Here is a 20400-nt window from a genome sequence, read left to right as displayed (position 1 = left end):
GTGTGTGTGTGTGTTTGTGCGCGATACATGTTTGTAAGTTAAGCCAGGACTTCAGTAGCTGCCAGTGGTCCCTTTGTGTAAACAGCAAGTGCTGAGATAGCAGATTTCCCCTCTAAAGGGAAAAAGAAAATGAGGTTGGGACTTGTCAGAGTGATGAAGGTTTACACCACCAGTTTTCTAGGTTTACACCGTATCACAGCCACAAATCTGGAATCAGCTTTCAGAAGTGTAATGGCTCCTCAAAAGTAGGTCCACAATAAGAAGTTATAGCTTTAAATCGGTGTGGAGAAATAAAGTTTATTCCTTTTAATTTTCTATCTTTGAGTTGAATCAATGTTAAAACAAAGTGAAAGGGTTATGGGGTTACAGATTTCTGATTCTGATTCTGAGGCACGTGTGCTTTATACACTTAAATACACACATGCACACAGGCAGCGGTGGTATATTGTCACACCTTGGTGGTCACACTCCCTCGGCGGTTACACTTGGATGGGAACGCTCCGCCTCCCTAACAAACTTGTAGTGCCCCATAAAGACTTGGTTTTTGCCCCTGAGGGCCTCCGTGTGTTATTTTAGCCTACCTCAGCTATTTGTTGGGCAGCTAAATATGTGTTGTGTAGTGGTTTTACAAAAAGAATATACACCGTTTGCATATTTGTCATTAATCTTTAACACCTAAAACTTAGTGCAATCTCTTAAATGTTTGACGGATGCATCACTGTTGGGTGGCCGTCTTCATCACCCCGTTATTAACTCATGTTCGTTGTTGTCTTCAGGTACTCTAAAGTTGTTGTTTAACCAGTTCCTTCCAGCACCTAAGGCAGAGTGTAAGTTTACAGTATTGCTGTGAGAGTGTCATAACACGTATTTGAATACACAGTTTAGTGCCTTTAAACAATCTCAAAATGTAGTGGTTTCCAGAGAGAAATCAGTCTGACATTGCAGATCTACAATGTGTTCTTTTGTATTCTGTAGCTGTTCTGGTTATTCACTAATACAAATTAGCTCTAAAAATGTATTTTAGATGAAACACAACTTGCAATTAGTGCCGCCGGTACCTGCGAGGGATTAAACATTAAACATTGTGTCTTTTGTCTCAGATAAAGCTCCTCAGAAGCACCTGAGGTGCTACATGCGACTAGGACAACAAGGAAAGTAAACAGAAGGTTACGTGTGGAAAGAAAAGTGTGAGGGAGGGAAGAAAGAAGCAAAGGAGGGAGGGACAAGTGGTTGCCATGCCGGCAAACGCATTGGATGGGAGGGGCAGAGATCAGGGATCACTGAAAACTGAGGGAAAGAAAGAGGGAGGGAAAGAAGAAGGGACGGGCTGACTCGTATTTCAGCACCGTGGCTACTAGGGTTGGGTGTAACCCTAACCTTATAGTCACAACACACATAGTCAACTCTCATAGTCAGTCACACACTGACCAAGACCGGAGTCCAGGGAATCCTCAACAGCGCATACTGCTTATCTGGCTGTCTGTGTGTCACGCTACGTGTGTGTTCAGCAGGTGTGGGCTTCCCCTTCCTGGTTCTTGCTTTAGCACTTGTGCTCATCAGCTGACTGGAGAGTCAGATCTAGATGGCAGTCAACACCTGGAGTTTTTTCACAACATCAGCGTACTTGGCGTACTTCTTCCTCATCCACCACTTATGACGATACACCAGTGAATGCTGTCAGAACAGAAGAGAGAGGAAGAAGGAGAAAGTGTCAACGAGAAGTTGGATGAATTTGGAAACCCTGAGAGGCGGCGTCATCTCTGCCTGCTGGCATCTACACACACACATACCATTTTAGAGGATTTAGAGCTAGTGGCGGGAGGACATCATATGTGAGTGTGTGAGTGTGCATGTAACTCCATCAGGCTGCGAATAGACCCAGGGACGCTGACACCTCTTAACCTCCTGGTCCGGCCAGGCGCTGAGATGGTGCGAGTCAGCTGGTGTGTGTGCTAACAACTGGAGATAACAACACTCAAGAGCACACAAGGTTGTAAACAACAACCGCTGACACGCAGTGATTGAAAAGTATCTTAATGTAATTTGGAAACCTCTCTCCACCCTGTCATGCACCACCAAGGACTATTACAGCCAACAGCGAGTGTGCACATATAACTGTGTGTATCGGAGTGTGTGCTGCAGAGGGGTGGTGATTTTCCAGATTGCTGGATTGCCTAATTACCCCTTTTGGGTTTGGGAATCACGCCCGGAATCTTTAAACACAAAGGAAGAGAAGAAAGGAAAAGATATTATTTAAGTCTGGCTTTTGGCCTGTGACACAGAAATTAATTGAAGGAGAAAGAGGGTGGAAGTTTTGACTGTCCAGGTCAGAGTCATGAAGTGGATTTGTGCAACCAAAGTAAAGAAAAACTGGGTTATATCCGAAGTTCGTCCTGGAACTAATTTAATACTTAACATGGAATCTGAATAGTTTGAAGCATTTTAGTGCGCAGACCTGGATACTGTGTTCAGAAATGTTTGGTATTTCATGATCTGGACTTTGAGTGAATATCCACCAACCAACCTGAGGATCTGCATCTGAGCAATATTTTTCCAGGTGGTTTTGAAGATATACATCCTTCCATCTTAGACTTGCTTTCCCTGACTAAGGATGAGAGGGGAAAGGAGGTCTGCTTCCTTTCGTAAGGAGAAGCCCGCAGGCCTGTCCCGTGCTCTCAGCTGGCTGAGCGTTTCCACCCTCTCCCGCCGGAGCAAGCGCATCTTCCACAGCCAGAATGAGCTCCACGTCGTCCACAACCGTCAACCGTACTCACACTCGCACACTCACCTTCATACGGCAGACAGAGATGAGAAGGAGGAGGATGATGATGATGATACTGATGACTGGGTGTACCAGCCTCAACACAAAATAGGTGAGAGGGGAGAAAGCAACATAGAGACAAGCTATGTCACTGCTTACTGATTCTGTTTGTTGTATATCTTCCAGTATGGCTAGTCCAGTCCACATGGTATGTTTGGCTTGGATGCAACACAAGTTGTCACAATGCCGCAAGCTCATTTGAATGAATTTTTGTTCTTGCTCTCAGCCCGGAAGCCAGTTAATGACATTGTTTACATGCACAGGCAAAGCAAGAAGTGGGTCATTGTCTTTTTATGGCTCCTTGTTCTCCATCTCCACGTCCCTGGCACTTCCTGGTTGCAATAGGAAAAGAGCAGGAGGTGTCCACCATCAGTGGGACTGTTAGGGGGTCAAAGGGCACTTTGTGCGGGCGAGAGGTAAACAATGATGTGTCTGCCCGGAAGCAGACGTCATGGGCATGGTGATGTCACAGGCTGGTGCCGGTGTGTGTGTGTATATGTGTGTGTTTGTGGAGACTTGCATAGCTCTTTACTCAGATGTAATACAGTAGAATAAAACGTCGTTCTCGCAACATCTTGACTGAGGTAAGAATTCCATTTACGCTTCTCTCAGTACCTTAAGGGTATAATGTTTCCTGATTAGGGATATTATTTATTGATTAGTTGTGTGTGTATGTGTGTACATGAGTCAGTGGTGTCAATAAGACTTAGGGGACAACGGTTGTAACTTTAGCCAAACCATAGCCTGAAATTTGAAAGAGACACCGATGCTGTTCTAATATTCTCACCACTCGTTTTCATTAACTCTGACCCATACTGTCGTCGTCTGCAGCTGCCGTGACAGGTCTGTTTCAGCTGGACTCACATCAACAAAGACAGTGAGGGATAGTTTGACATCACTCACTCTATTCATACTTTTTAAAATGACTCAGGAATGTATCAGCTTTTAAATGCTTTAAATTTGCTTTGCTAATGGTACATATTACATAATGTGCTTACCTACATGTTAACATGTGTCTGTGTTCATATGCACAGTTCTTATACCTTTTAGAAATTGTACTGACACCTTAAGTGTCAGGATTGTTCCTGTTACTGTAGTTAGTTCTTAAAGACACATGGAGCTGCTTAAGCATAAGTTGCCATTTTGTTGCCTCACAGGAATGTGGAGCTTGTTGCTGTTGTCTCAATCCTTTCTGGCCATTCTATCACCTCTGAACCTGCCCTCTTCCTAAAACAGCTCAAGGCCGCACGTGGCTGCACATGGCTGGAATGGCTTGAGGTTCTCACATTTTTCCCTGAGTCAAAGGGGAGAAGCTGCAGCCACCATTTTGAATGTCATCATTAAACCCAAGGCTTTAGCTGTTTACCCCATTCTATCAGTTTGTGTAACATTGGTTTTGATGTACAGTACATGTAGAACCTTTAATGTTTGTTATTGTCAAATGATTTGCACATGAAGTAAACAGTGATGGTCCCCTGTACAATATGTACTATTTGTGCATATGCAGAAAAGGTGTAATGCATCTGAGCCAAATCTTTATCTAAATGTACTGTATATAAACCAAGGTATACCTTTGTTTCTTCTGTCAGCTATCATCCTGCCATATTTAGAATCTATCTATCTTTGCTCCCTCGTGTAGTTCTTTAATCTAACATGACTTTTTAACACCTCATTTGAGTTCCTTAATTTAATAGTCTGATAGGGTTTGTTTTCCCTATTGATTATTTGGTAGGAACAGTCGGGTAGCAGATTGAAAGTGGTCAATTCCTTGTTAAACCTTACAGGAAGGAAGGGGGAGTGTTTATTGATTTTGTTGAATTGGAAATTAAGAGATGGCATCAGTGGATTTGTTTTTCAGACTGGCGCTCTCTTTCTTGTGCTTCTATTTATTTTTATTTTACTCATCACACACCCTCTTTTTTCTTTCTTTGTTTCTTTCTCTATGTCTGTCTGTCATATTCATTATATATATATATATATATATATATATTTTTTTATAGCTAATTCTAGGCTAGGGACAGTGTCAGAGACAGGTCAATATAATAACTATTCTGTCCATAACTCACTCACAAGCATAAATACATACTGTACGGATGCACTCTGAACACCACATAGAGGAAACATCTCATAAGAATACCTCTCTTGAGCCTGGAGTATTTATAACATCTGGATCTGTCTTCCACGTGCCTGCCAGGACCCATAACAAGACGCATGGGCAGTCTGTGTAAATATAGCCCCAAAATGACTGCTTGTGGCTCCAAAACCTGCAATTTTGACGCAGCATCCAGCTCGGCTGGTTGGGTGTTTGCCACGGTTGCCAAGGAAATGGGTGTGCGAGTGAGTGTTTCCTGGTGTGGTTCAGTTTGACCTTGCTATTGGGAAAACTCTGAACCAATCATGTGTAAGAGAGCCATATGCTACACAAGCTGCTATTGGCTGTCCCGGAAGACCTAACTTGAGGTGGTTTAACAATACTGAGTTGTGACAGGGATCAACACAAAAGTACTTAAATATCTGGTTTATTAATATGTGTTATGTTTTATTTGGCCTTAAAAGAATCGTAAAAACTTGACTCAATATAGTTTTTCACCAGCAACTATTTACTTAAATTTACTTAAAAATGTCCTGCAGGTGAACAGCGCTCAGTCTCCCAGTTCCATTCTATATGCTAATGGTGTGAAGTATGCACCACAAACAGTCAGTATTAAATAAATAAAAACAATCCATACCTACGGGAAATAATGAAATATCTGGACTGATGGTTGTTTTCTAAGCATTTAATACTTTTGATGATGATTTAATGGCGTTCAGTAGGCAGCAACATAGGGAGAGAGTTGTGTGGCATGCAATAAAGTGACCCCAGAGACATCAGAGTTTATTGGATGCATCTTAACCACTCAACCATCAGGTTGCCCCAATTATTTTACGTTTTTTAGTTTTATGAGACATTCCTGAAACTGTTCCCCCCATTCAACATCTTTTTCCTGCTGTGAAGAGCTCCTTGGTTTTCTTTGTGCAATGTGATTTGGGACAACAGTTAAAAATCAAGTGGATTTAGTATGTATATCAACATCTCACATAATCAAAACCTGTAATGTAGGGGGACACATTTCTTTTCTGATGCCCTACAGGGGAAATGTTTTGATTATAAGGCCTGAAGCCTGTAGGCAGCAAAAGTTAAGTAACTGTGAAAAAGAGGCGATTGTGTTTTCACTGATATCTTCTCTCAACCTCCATCAACAATTTGAACTCAGTTTTTCTCTCGCTGTCTCCTCTCTGTCTTTCTTGCTTTGCCACACATACAAAGACACACAATGACCTGACCCAGTCTTCTCAATCACATCTGTTGATCCTCTCTATGTGGCTGTATGTCTGATCAGTCAACGGACAGACACAATGGCTGTTCTGGAGGGCCATGTCAAGAAATGGATCGGACAGCCGGGTCCCGGGCAGGCTGCTGAGGCCCCTCAGGCTTCCTGAGCCCCTGTTTCCCTGTCTGGAAGCAGGGAATCTGAGCTTCACATGATTACTTTATGGCTACTTGTTGTGTATGCTGTTTATATTTTGTATACAGCAAGTAACCGTATGAAATGAACTTGATGACTCTTGAGTCTAATTCATTGAGATATCCGTTGTTGGCAAGTAGGTGTGCACCGTGTTAACATGCAAGTAGGGAGATTTAGGGATTTAGTTGTGTGTTTTATATATCTACAGTGTGTCACTGTTTTTCTGTATGTTTTTTTTAAACCTTCATTTACACATTTAGGTCAACAACATATTAACCTGAATATTTACCACACCTTGGCACCCCAGTGTTGTGGCGGCCAGAACCAGAATTTGACCTCCCATAGGCTGTATGAAAATGTCTTTTAGGACATATTTGTCTGAGTGAGATGCATATTGAAATTTGAGAGCACGTTTTTACGCACACAGCATGATTATGTAGTCCATGTGTAAATCCAGATTAGCAGATGATAATTCGCTGTAGGGGGGACTTGTGATGTATAAACCAGCAAGGCCTCATTAAAAGACTGACATGAAAATCTGGTGATGTGGCCCACAGCCCAGGGCGTATACACACTCCTGCTGGACACAGAAATAGATACGTTTACATACAACATACATGCACACTCAATGTAACGGGGAGGGAAGATGTACGCTTTTTACAGTTTCTAATCACCTTTTTCTTTCTGTCTTTCTCTCCTATGTGCTGACATTGTTTTGGTGATTTTCAGGTAAGTCACTTTTTTCTTTCTGACCCACAAAACCTCCTCCTTATGTCTCTATTAGTTGATCCCAATCCCAGATCAGACCTACTGTATGCTGAAAACCACCAAAGCCTACCGCTCATCACAGTCAACTTGTAGCCTGTATTAAATCGCATTAACTCGTATTTCCTCTTAAAAACCTAATCTCTGACTTGCATCACCCACCTTTTTTGCATCATATTGTATGTATCCTATTACCTTTTGTATTATGGGATCTAATCCGTAAATGACCCAACTCGATCATGAAAAGTGAAGGTGGAGGAAAAACAAGATTATATTTGTGAACATGATTTCAGTTTATGAGGGGATAGAGGGCTAGGGTTTATGTTGATAGTATGCACTGCTGATGTCCCAACACAATCCAGGGGGGGGGGAAATTATAATCCACGTATATGTAGAGGGGATGATCTTTTTCGGTCACCTTTAGTACACATCCAATCGTGTCTTCTGAGATTTTCTATTTCTTATTTCTGTTTATTACTACTGACAAAACCAGTTTCAACTGAGAGGTCTGGTTGGCTCAGATTTTTCCAATTCCAGGTTACTTCTCGTTGCACGTCTAAATGTCTGTGCTACCATCACAGTTATGTTTGCTGCAACAAGCTTAGTTCTTATCTACGTGTCTTATTTAGTTTTATCTTGCACTGACATAAAGCTCCCAGCAGACCGTAACAACATGTCATGTTTGTGCTGCACTGGATACAATAGAAGATGTGCAGTACACTGAGTTAGATACATGGTGACTAATGTTTAAGATGAGATACTGTAATGGGGCCTTTGGCATGATACGGCCCTGCTGGTATTGTTTTATTCATAGGCAAAGACTGTATTTTGAAGAATGACAACAGTGGTCAGTTGGTATGCCTCTGAGTGTGTCTTTATGTCCTGTAGTTACAGTATGAGACGGCAATTTAAGCAAAAGACCTGTTACCATGCAGTCCAGTGCTGAAATGTCTGTTAAGAAGAAAAAAAGGGGATTTACATTATATTATGCTGCTTATACATAATTTTCAAAATAGATAAAATAATACAACCAACCGCATTTTTTTACCGCATTATCATGACATATAGAATATAAAGCATAATAACTGATTTTAAAATACTGTAAGTGTAGAATCTTTTAATCGTTTCTAACTTAAATGAATCGTGTTTTGGAGTTTCATGATTACAATCAAAGTAAGCAAAATTGTCTTTAGCCAAGTTTTTATCCAAATTAATTTTCAGACTGCCAGCAAAGGAAATGGCAAATGACTGCATGTTTTCATCTACTTTGGCGTTTTAAAAAATTACATAAATGATAAATGACATTTTTCTGAACATAATGGGTTAAGAGCACGACAGAAACTCCACCTCTCTGCTTTTACCACTTCAGCTTTGTGAGAGCAGACCTCAAGTGTGTCAAGGGTTTTGTGGTGAAGGTTATAAAGTAAAGGCCATTTTGGACGAAGCAGCATCCAATTAAGGTGGAGGTTTGGTGAAGTCAGGTTTTATAGTCTGGTCAGGTGGGTCTATTCAGGCTTTTGCGTGTGTTTTAAATTGTTGATTATTTCCAGGGTTGGGTTTTTTTGTGGTATTCTCATTTTATGGACTCAACCTTGCAGAGTGGCTTTATGTCACTCATACTGTATCACACACACACAAACACACATGAACACTCACACTTGGATAGTACTGCTGTCACATTGCTTAATTGTACTTTTAACGCTGTTATTTGGACTCTATTTTATCCTGTTTTTAGCAGCCTCTATGCAGAGTTTACATATCATACCCTACCAAAAATATCTGCTTGCTATACCAACCAGTTTAGAATGTCTGTGTCTGACTATCATACTGTATAATAATAGAAAGTCTTACCTAAGTCTCCCCATCAGGTCTATGATAAATACCTAATGTAAAGGATTATAACCCAACGTATAGAGAATTTAAATGTCACTGTAAGATTTTATAATGCGTTATGATGCAAAGATTATTGTGGTTACTTGTCACAATTGCTATAATTACTCTTAACTGTTTACATGAAAGGTCATAGTGTTGTGAACATGATGGTGCTAAAATATAATGAATGGAGCCATAACACAGCTTATAAAGTAGTACACACTGTATGTTCTGTATATCGCCTTTGTTATGTGTATCTATAATACATGATTGATAATGGCTTCAGAACAGAAGTGAAGGCAAATAAAACAGCGTTACTGAGTTTTACATCACTTCCAATAAATTAGTTGCGATTAGAGGCTCTCACCAGGTGCCCTGGCAGGCCGAGGTTGTGACTCACCTGTTTCAGAGATGTTCTAATCAGTTGAATAATGAATGAAACCTGCACGCCCAAAATAAACTAGCTCAGTTTATTGGTACGTTGTTGCTTGTTAAATGGGTATTGACTGGTTTTTACCTTTTTTTTTTTTTTTTAAGCTTTACTAAGAAGTAACCAACTGTGTTTTTGCAGAGTGAGAGAAATCCACTAAAGAGCCTCATTGGAAATCAATGGCATTTTGTATTCTGTTAATTAGCCCGGAGTAAGCTAAACTTTATGTTGACACAGAAACCGTAACTGTCTATGGTCGCTGTGTTCAGATTTTGGCACCCAACATAAAACAAAATCCTGGATTGCTACTTTTCCAACAAAAAAAACTACTTGTTTTTCTATTTCTACTTTCTTTCTAAAAATCTGCTCTTAGCTTCTGCGTGATTTTTTCCCCTCCGCTTTTATTTATTTATAAATTATCATTTCATTGTCATAGTAGTATTGTAATGGCATGGCACTAAAGCCCAGGCAAGGCCCATGTACTCTTTTCTCAGTTTTGGTAACATACAGTAAGAATTCCTTCTGTTGTACTCTTTGAGTTGAGCAAGATAGAAGCAGCAACTTAACATCCAAAAGTAAATGCTATTTGCCAGTATGTCCCTCTCCCAATTCCTTGTTTTGCTGCTGGTAATTCAGAACAGGCAGCGCGGGGGGTTTGGGATGGACCGAGCTTGTAGCTGCTCCTGATAACAAACAGTTGAATTGTGAGGATTAAAGCGATTATATTTGATCAGCGCACAATGGATCGACCTCAAGCCAGGGCCCCCTGCCTCCCTCTAAACTGCTGACTTCCCAGATTCTCTACAACCACAATCCTCGATGAGGCTCGTGCTCTGTGTGTGTTTGTGTAATTTTATTTTTCAAAAATGTAAACAATTTAAACAAGATAATCATTTTGGTGAAATTAATTTATATACTAAATGTAATTATATTTATAAATATGTGTGTTAAGAATCTACATGAAGGACACCAATAATGGGTGGACAGCAGCTTTATAAGTGTGAGATTGAGGCTGGGCTTCTGGCTCTCTTCCTCTTGCCAACAGTGATGGGGCGGAGAGATGGGGGGGATTGTCAGCTTGGTACTGAGACATTCACAGATGCAGGGAGAGAGAGGAGAAGCAGCGTGAGGGGGTCGTGAAGCAGTTTCCTTCCATGTAGAAGTTGGCTAGCTGCCACTTACAAGCGTGTGCATGTATATATGTATGTGTGTGTGTGTGACGGGAGAAAGAGAGGTAAGGAGATGGCGAGAGAGGCACCGTGTAAGAGGAGTGTATGTGTCTGGATCTGTGCGTCTGTGTGTGAGTGCCTTGACCGAGCTGTGTAGAGAAAGAGAGGGAAAGGGGGAGAGGAAAGGAGGGCTAGAAAGTGGAAAGCCAGGAAAGAAACCGGCATTTGTTTCTCGTGAATAAATGAGGATATAAGTGAAAAGCCATGTTCTGTCTGAAAGGTAAGTGTGTGTGTACATTACATGCATGTGTTTGCATCACCCCAGTGTGGGACTTCTTCCGCAGACTTTCTGGGACAAAGAAAAGTTGAACTCCGTTTGTCTCCTCTGTGTGGAAAGTAATCTCGGTCACAGAGGTTTCCTCCTACACAATATCCTTCCTCATGTGTTTTTCTTTAGTTCTCTCTTTGATCATTTCTTCCTTTTGTTCTTTTTTTTTCTTTCTCTAAATCGTTCAGGTTCACTGACTTTGAGCCTACGTCTCCTTTTTTACTCTGTCGATTTGCTTTTTGATTGCTCTTCTTCTCGGTCGCTCTCTAATTCATCTTTGATTTTGGGGAAACAGGGAAATGTTACCAATATTGAAACCTCTATATGCAACTCACAATATGAACTTTGAATTTGCTTCACTGTGGAGTGTGCATTACCGGAGACGAGTGACGTGTTTGTGTGTCTGAGTATGTGTTGTCTACAGTAACAGCTGGCAAAGCTGCAGTTGCTCGGCTGCTGTCCTGCAGAGTGTGGCCATGTGTTGGCTATTACTTGACTGACCAATTGAGATAAGGGAAAAACTGGCTGCTCTTTCATTTTATCTCATTTTGCATTTTTGTGTCTTCTCACATGCTCTCTGTTTCGTTGCTTGGCTATGTTGCAGTATGCTTTATGCTCAATCTATGACTGCATAACTCTGTAATTACTTCACCATTTGCTAGGTTTTATGAATGAAGACATGAAGTTGTCCAGTAGATGATATGATGCTGTTGACCTAAAGGAAAACAGAAGAAAAAGAGATTCCATTGCTTCCATTGCTTTTCGGCTTCTTTTTGTTGTTGTTGAGAAATGATGACATCTTGATGCACTGATGTAAGAACATCACGTTGGCGTTTTCATCATGGCTCTCACTTAAAACTTAAACTTCATTTCTGTGATTTTGAATATCATGAAATGTGAATGAAATAAAAATACTTTTGATTGATTTTGATCGTTGACCAGCTGTCATTTGACATGTTTAGTTGTTTTGAAGAATAAACTAAACCAGAAACAGTCAGACTACATTATATTACACAAAACAAACTCCAAAAAACTCCAGGCCTGCAGATGCAATAAAATGAACATAATGGTGTTCAGCTGCATCTTACCAAAATATCCAAACTGCTCTTATCTCAGAAATGTGGAGATCATCCCACACTTTCTGTAGCCTGAAGATTTAAGGCTGTCAGAAATGAGGTAATATAAACTGAACACTGCCACTATTTGTGGCGATATTCATCAGCTTTAGGCAGTAATTTATGTTTTCAGTTACTGTTTCCACATTATGTGACTCTGGTCTATATGGAGAGAAACGGATATGTGGGTTGTTTTGGAGAAAATTCTGTTTTTTAGAGGAAGTAATTTACCATTTTAAAAATCGATGTACTGAATAACTTTGTATTCTTGACTATGTGTGCTTAATTATGACCAAAAAAACAGTTGTATGGTAGAAGGAAGGTGTTAAACTGTGTCATATTTCTTTTTTTAGTTTGGGTTTCCAGCTCCAAATGATATACAAACTGACCCAAATACTGCGCATTACATTAAACACTGTGAATCCACTGGGTAGATTACTCTACATTGGATGCCAGTTACAGAATGTCTGCTTATGTTATGATTTAAACAAGTCCCCTCAGTAGTGGTTGCCAACTCTGGGCAGATGTGACACATTTTCAGTCCATGTTTCTTTACATCCAGCTGTGGCCAGAGTGGATTCTCATCTGTTTTGACCACACACTCACTCCCCCTACTCTCCTGCAGTAAAGCCTTGCATTTTAATGCAAGCTCTTTACTAGCTGGTCAGACCACTTGGTGTGGCTTTTGCTATGTTACATAAGTTATTTCTTCACTCAATAAGAATATGTTAGCCCAGAGTGGAGACATTTGATGGGCCTGAGTCGGGATTAGTTGGAGTAATTTTGCAAACCTCGTTCTCACTCAAATTGAAGGTTTCCTGCAGTGTGACTGGTAAAGAAATGCGTACTTTCTGTCTATGTTTGTGAATGTAAGCCTTGTCAAGCTAATCTGTTGCAGGGAATACATCCAACCTTCTTGTTGTGAGGTCTGTTAAGGGCAACTTGGGCCATGTCCAATCTGGAAGAGCATGTCGTGAGTGGAACTCGGTGCCGTGTTCCCCGGTATGTTCTCAACCACTCTAATTTTAGTCCATTCAGTGTGAGCATCATAGCGTCTTTAGATGTTTTGGTTGCAAACAGCAGTTGAGGAAGAAGTGCAGATGTGCTGACATACACACACAGATGCTTAGTTGATAAAGCGTGTGCACTTGGAAGCCAGAAGCATCATCTAGTTTGAATTAGTTTAATGTAATTAAGTCTTAATTAGTGTCTTTTTGTTGAATAGGATTAATCCTACTGAATTTCTAAACACAGTAGAACTGAAACGTTTAATTGATTAGTGAATATAAACTACTAGAAACGATCTCCAACTACATATGTTGATAATTGATTAATAATGTAGGTAATTTTTCAATAGCAAATTTTGACTCTGTTCCAGCTGTAAGTGTGTGTGTGTGTGTGTGTGTGTGTGTGTGTGTGTGTGTGTGTGTGTGTGTGTGTGTGTGTGTGTGTGTGTGTGTGTGTGTGTGTGTGTGTGTGTGTGTGTGTGTGTGTGTGTGTGTGTGTGTGTGTGTGTGTGTGTGTGTGTGTGTGTGTGTGTGTGAAAAGCAGCACGTTTGCAGCCATAGCACCCAGTGAGACAGAATTGAGTTTATCTTATCTGCATCTTAGTGTATTGAATAAGGCTTAGCTTTAAACATTTGGTAGTAATTAAAGATATATATAACATAATAGCATGATCTGATTTTGTTGGCTGAGAAAGTTAAAACACTGCAGATATGCAGTGCCGATTTAATATGAATTCTTGCTGAGTACAAGCTCTGGCTTGCTGAGAGCATGATAACCAGTCCACAGTTATATTATAGCTGTTACAGGTTTAACAGAGTTAACTAGTGGTGGCTGATATAATCTGTTCCTGGCAATATTTGTCATTTTAAGGGGCAAAAGTGACGTTCAACTCCAGATAGAAAAAAGCTGTTACCTGAATGTCCACAGTATCCCTATTTCAGCCTAATGTGTTGGCATTTAGGTGTGGGTTATGCTATGCTGAATTATGTTTTGAACATGTATATTTTACAGGATCTATATTTGATCTTTGATTTAAAGAAATACTGATTATATAGAATAGAGATGTTTTAAAGCATCTGTACTGTATATGCGGCCTGCTTGTGTGTGTGAGTTGAATTCCAGGAATGTGTGTGTATGAGTTTCACGCACTCCTGGGAAGGCAGAAGGAGCACAGTGGTTTTTCACAAGAGCCGCCGTGTTAGATATGGCCCTCAGGGCACTGACCCACATAGCTATACGTGTAAGCCTATACGTATTTACTTATTTATATTTAACCTCCACTCCTTCATAGTATTTCACTTAGGATTCTCACCACCTATATGGCACCTACATATCATAGATTAGAGACAGGACTTTGGGAACTACAGCACTGTTGTGGACAAAAATGGGTTATTGGTTATGATCAGTTTTTAACCTGAAATATTTATCTCTTTTAATCAAAGCAAATATTTAAGATTATTGCCGTGTTTTGCTTCATTTAAAAAAAAAATCAACTACTTCTTGTTACTAGTTTTATGTTCAGTTCAATCTTTTCATATTGGCATATGTGCTACCCAAGCCGCAACCCTAAGGGCTGAAAAATGCCAAAAACTGCAGTTCATGGCCACTTGAGGCTGGCTCCCCCCCAGGAGTTAATCCCCATAGACCCGACGTTAAAATGCTAAACTTTACAGCAGAAATAAAAATGTTTACAGCCTGCTAAAAAAAAACGGTTTTGGTCTCTATAGCTAATTTCCCCCTTTGTGACAACTGTACAGGGGGTGATTTATTTTTTATAACCTAACCAGTAAAAATATATTAATTATATTAAGTATATTAATTAAAGTTATGCATAATTAAGGGTGTTCCGCTTTAAGTGACTGGTGGCTGCTGTCACAAGAGGTGAATGTAGTCTCTAGGCTTCATTTGGCCCAGCTCAGCTCCATTCAGTTTCTCCTCTTTGGCATTTACTGCTTCAAGTAAAATATTTGCATGGGTTTACATTACTGGTAGTGAATCACTGAGCCTATGCAACTCAATAAGACCATAATATGTTGGAGGAAATTGCCAAAAATCAAAATCATGTTGCTGATTTTTAGGAATCATGTGTAACTAACAAAGTTTTGACCCCATTAAACTTCCTTCAGCCCCTTAATAACCAATGCACCTGATTGTGCTTTGTGTCTGGAAATACTTTGACTCCCTTGACCCATGGCTGACCCACTACCTGCCCTCTGGCCCTGTGGGTAGTGGCATTGATGGATGTTCTCACACTCGTTGTGGCAGGCTGCTTATCTCCAGTGGAGGGGAAGAAAAGTGCAGGGGTGACAGGAAAAAGGTGTTGAAATGTAGACAGCAAAATAAGTGTTTCCAGTGGGGCTGGATTATAAAGCCATTTAAACAGCTCTTTGCCAATATCAGGCTTGAAATGAATGCCACAACATGGGTAAATATTGGACCTGTTACTTTAAATAATAAACTTACCTTAATAATACTTGTATTCAATTTACTTTCTCCATGTATCGTAAATTTTTACATTGTGAAATTATGCAAACTTTAAAATTGTTTTGGGACTTTAAGAGGAAACTGAATGAGATGTTGACCTTTGTCAAGAAGTCTAACTCTTCCTAGGTAAAGCATAGACTCCAGTGACCCCCCCCCCCCCCCCCCCCCCCCTTTTCATTTCTTAAGCTGTCCTGTCAATAAAGGCCTAAAAATGCCCAAAAAATAATCTAAAAAAGAAAAATAGCTTTTTGGGAAGTTTAGGATGATGTTGGAGTCAGTAAGGGGGCCTTACTGTATTTTTAGTAGGAAAAAAGTTGAGGGGTTTCCAGTGACAATCCTGGAAAAGTTTTGTTGTGGGTGAAGTTTGAAAAAGACAATGGCTGACTCCCTGTGGATGAGCGAATGACTTCCCCAGACAGAGGACTAACTCAGCTTGCAGGTGCTCTTATTAATCCATTCAGACCTATGTATCCATGGTTACCATTGTCCCTTCCCTAAAGCCTTCCGCTTTGCTCCCCCCCACACACAGTCTATGTGCACATGTGAGTATACAATAGCATAGGCATAGGAACGTTTATATGTAAACACTTATTGATACATACACAATATGCACTACCCCAGCTTGACCTGGATGTTGCACTGTTTAAGAATTGGGTACACACACACACACACACACACACACACACACACACACACACACATCCTGACTAGTAATAATCCCTATTCATGGGCAGTGGTCTGTGAGAGTCTGACCGCCATGCATACTAGGTCTGGGCAAGACCTGAACATTCACAGCCAACTGAGACACACATCATATTTGTTCTGGATGTGTGTATTCACACTCCCCACTGTCACCACCACAAACATACATGCTTACCTGCTTGTAAAATCCAAATGATATATGTTAATGTGTGTCTTTGTAAAAACACATCCTTATGTGATGTTATGACGTTGTTATTTCTGCAGGTCTGCATGAGATTTCACCCCCTGAGGTTCTGTATGACCCAATGTTTCTATGTGTTTGTGGATTTGGAGCAACAACAGTGCAATTTAGGCCACAGTTTGAATCTTTTGGCTTGCCGTGTGTGTGTGTGTGTGTGTGTGTGTGTGTGTGTGTGTGTGTGTGTGTGTGTGTGTGTGTGTGTGTGTGTGTGTGTGTGTGTGTGTGTGTGTGTGTGTGTGTGTGTGTGTGTGTGTGTGTGTGTGTGTGTGTGTGTGTGTGTGTGTGTGTGTGTGTGGCTTTGGTTTTTGTAATCAGCTTGTGTGTTTGGCTGAATCACAATTCTGTGGAAATTATAACCATCGGTAATAGCTGGCTCTGCTGAGGCTTTGGCAGGATAATGGTCTCCCTATTCCCCCAAAATTGCAATGTGTTTATGAGTGTTCTTGCACTGCGGCTAACAAATATTTTTGTTATAGAGTTATCTGACGTTTACTTTTTTGATCACTCTATGAAATATCAAGGAATTGGGGAAAAATGTCTATCCCAATTTCCCACAATAAATGTGACTTTTCAACACAGAGTACTCACACTGGTGTCTCTGTGTTGTATAGCACAGGTGTTAGCCACCACCAGAGGGCGACATTTGCTTGCGTATTCTCAAGTATTTCTTGCCCCCGTTTTATTTTCCCCTTTTCTTTTTTACCTTATTTTTATTCATTTGGATGTCTGCATATACTGTATGTCTGGTGATTGACCTTTCATGGGTTAATGGGCCATCACTAGAATCCAGTGAAAAAATCCAGCATAAGAACAATAAAACAATAAATCCAGTCTTCAGCCCTATCCTATGCTTCTCTTTATCCTATTAATCTAATCACATCAATAACCCTAGCCAGCCAAGCTGATTATGAATCATTCACAGATACACACCCTCCTGGCAGGTTAGTCTGAAGTTCTTACCACTTGTGACTACTCTCACCCAGTGTGTGTATCTTTGTTTGCTGCTTATTTTACATCTGTCTGTCTTAGACTGAGAGGATATAACTCTTAGTCCATACCAGCCTCTCTCAGTGCTCCTCTGTTAGTTTGGCTCCAATTAAACTCATCAAACTTTGTACCTTGTAGGTGTTTTAGCTACTTGAAAGAACTAGATTGCGTATGTTTTCAGCTGTATCTCTGTACTTGGTAACACCAGTCAAGGGAGGATACCTGAGGCAGTATATTGATATTTGCCCCACATGCAGCTTTCTTCACACTTGAGGCTGGTCATCCAAGGTAACCAGCTGATGCATATCACGAAGTCTTCTTAAACTTCCACACATTTTAGCACTGGAGGTGATGTAGTTAATTATCTACAGCCTGATGTCCATCTGTGATGTGTGTGTGTGTGTGTGTGTGTGTGTGTGTGTGTGTGTGTGTGTGTGTGTGTGTGTGTCACAATCTGAGGCTAGGGATGGATATCTGGGTTTACAGATTAGAACAGCAGCGCTGAGGAGCAAAGGGAGGAGGAGGAGCTGGGAGGAGAGGTGAGGAGAGGCCATGTGGACACCACAGGGCAATGCGGGTATTCTGTCTCAGATGCGTGGACAAAGAGGGAGCAGCATGTTCTCAGACACGGCAAACTTGTCTGAACTCTCTGTTGGAAGATTAAACCTTATCTCTAATTTACCAAATGAATGCGCTCACCATCTTTGGCCATGAACTGGTTTCTTCACACTTTGTTGATGCTTCTCGGTCATTACAAAGGATAGAACAGCATTTAGAAGAAAACATGCTTTAACCACAGGTATTTCCAATTGTGCAATGCCATTTCTATATCATTTTTTTCATTTTTTGAAAGTTCTTGGTCATTTTTGGGGTCAGAATTCTTGTTTTTTGCAGTCTGACTGACGCCTGACTGAGAGTCATGCAGGATTTTTAATAGCCTTGTGCTGCAATAGTTCTGTGGAATATTTGTTCTTGAGTTAAATTTTGTAATCCAACACTGTGCACAGCCTTCCTTTGTCAGGCAAATCAATGCAAGTCAATAGGATCCCCTGAGGGAGAGAGAGGAAGGACAAAAACAGTAGGAGGAGAGAAGAGGAGACGCAGGGGGGATTGGGTCCCCTGTTGGTTGCAAAAACCTCCAAACCCCCGTCCTATCTTTCCAGAAATAGAGGGGGAGGCCTAATGAGGGTTTGGGAGCAAGAGGGGAGGTCTCCCAGAGTCACCCCTCCATCTCACCACCTCAAGTGCTTGTCCAGAGAGAGATTGGGTCGTGCTAAAGAAGGAGGAGGAGTTGAGGGACTTTGGTCGGCTGATAGCGCAGGAGAGGGTGGTCTTTGGGGGGTGGGGGGGTTAGGTCTCAGCAGGGGATGATCACATACATGCACTGCCTCGCTTCAAAGCCAGTGGTCAGCTGCTGGCACAGGGCCTGCTATGAGGACTCCCCTGGCAAGAAACAAACTCTGTGCTCCTTCCTGCCCGCCAACAAGATGGGGAACAGCTTCCAGCCCCCAGCCTTCCCAAGCCCCAGGCCCGCCAGGTCAGAGGGCTGCCTGCACAAACGTCTGCTTTCAGTGTCAAAGGTCCATCAGAGGCCAGACTCTCTCTGGACACCCAAACCACTGCTTGGACAAATCATCAAAGGCTCATTGGGGAAAACACAAACCTTCCAGGATGGCAAAGGTACAGACTAGAGAGCAGAACATATTTACTACTGTTACTGTGTGTGTGTGTGTGTGTGTGTGTGTGTGCGTGGTCTAAAGTTAGAGCTTCCATATCTTACATTGACCATACCTACTTTAGAGTAGGACTACCCAAGTGGCAGTCTCTGTGAGCCTCTTAGTAAGACTTAGCAGACTTAACGTGACACCATATTGCCATTTTGCTACAGTAATAATTGTGGTATTTTTTTCCCGGCTGTGAAACAAGCTCATGCTTCAAAGAGAACTTAAGTTAACTGTTTGTAGGTAGTGATTATATGCTGTGTGTCAAAGTCACAGGGAGTCATGACACATGTGGCGGCAGCTTTTCCCAAGCCGGGCTTTGTCTCTTCTTATTAAGTGATTTCCATCCTCTTGTATCTGAGTGATCTAGGCCATTTGTCTGTAAATGTGAATCCTTGTGTGTGTGTGGGTGTAGGTGTGGGTGTGAGTGTGGGTGTAAGTGTAGGTGTAGGTGTTTTATGCTGGGTGTCTTGTGCACCATCTATACAGATTGTGGCTTTGTGACCTCGGAGACCTTTGGCCTTTGGTGTGGTGGCGAGGCTTCAGGCAAGATGATCCTCAGGGAAAGGCTTTCAATAATATAGTCACTAATGCTTTTAAAAATTACCTGCCATATTGCACATTAGCTTACTTGTTGTCTGTGAAATCAGCATTACAACGTTTGTGTAGGGATACTATATCTTTTTTGTTGGATACATAATTATAGACTTCCTTACTATGCATGGACATGTGTTTGAGCATGCATTTATTCACTCTCCCATATACATAGTAATTGCATGTATTGTCAGCCCTCTTGTGTGTGCATGTGTGTCACAAGGAATGTATGCCCAATGCCGATGTGCATGCTTGCATCCAGACCATGCATCACTCTCTTTTGGGACAGTAGGACTTCATAACTCCCATGGGTGGCCACCCCTGGGAACAAGACACAATAGCTAGCAGCTGGAGGTGATGGGCCAGGCCTGCAGGGAAGTGTAACAGAGCTGACAGTAAAGGGGTGATGGAGCTGACACTGCTGGGGTTACAGAGGTGACCCACTTTCACCTCCGTCACAAAATAAAGGAGCCGTCAGGGAGATAAGAGAGAGTGCTGAAAGATGTGACAGGATCTGTCATAAAATAATTATTTATTTACAAAAGTACTCAAGGATTTGAGATTACAGTAATTAAAAGTGTTTATAATGCCAGTGGTCCACAAAAATTCTAAAAAAAAAAAAAAAAAAGCTAAGCCAGGGCTAATAGATACTTTTCT

General features: G+C 41.2%; 1 protein-coding gene across 11 annotated transcripts in view; it reads left to right on the top strand.

Moving 5' to 3' along the window:
* Positions 1-20400, top strand: part of nhsl1b (NHS-like 1b) — a 107091-nt gene that overhangs the window by 45612 nt on the left and 41079 nt on the right. For 2 of the 11 annotated variants that reach the window (XM_032543210.1, XM_032543198.1), the window contains exon 1: positions 18791-19108. The exons of 7 other annotated variants lie outside the window; for them this stretch is intronic. In XM_032543210.1, coding sequence (XP_032399101.1) covers positions 18796-19108 — 313 coding nt within the window. In that variant the 5' untranslated portion in view covers positions 18791-18795. Of the gene's footprint in view, positions 1-1393; positions 2874-10484; positions 10844-18790; positions 19109-20400 lie in introns of those variants that run through there. 2 more of the 11 variants (XM_032543200.1, XM_032543205.1) reach the window with 2 other exon arrangements.

Source organism: Etheostoma spectabile, chromosome 18 (assembly GCF_008692095.1).
Source record: "Etheostoma spectabile isolate EspeVRDwgs_2016 chromosome 18, UIUC_Espe_1.0, whole genome shotgun sequence".
Lineage (NCBI taxonomy): Eukaryota > Metazoa > Chordata > Actinopteri > Perciformes > Percidae > Etheostoma > Etheostoma spectabile.
Note: the sequence above shows the minus strand (reverse complement) of the source record. Positions and strands in the feature narration are given on the sequence as shown.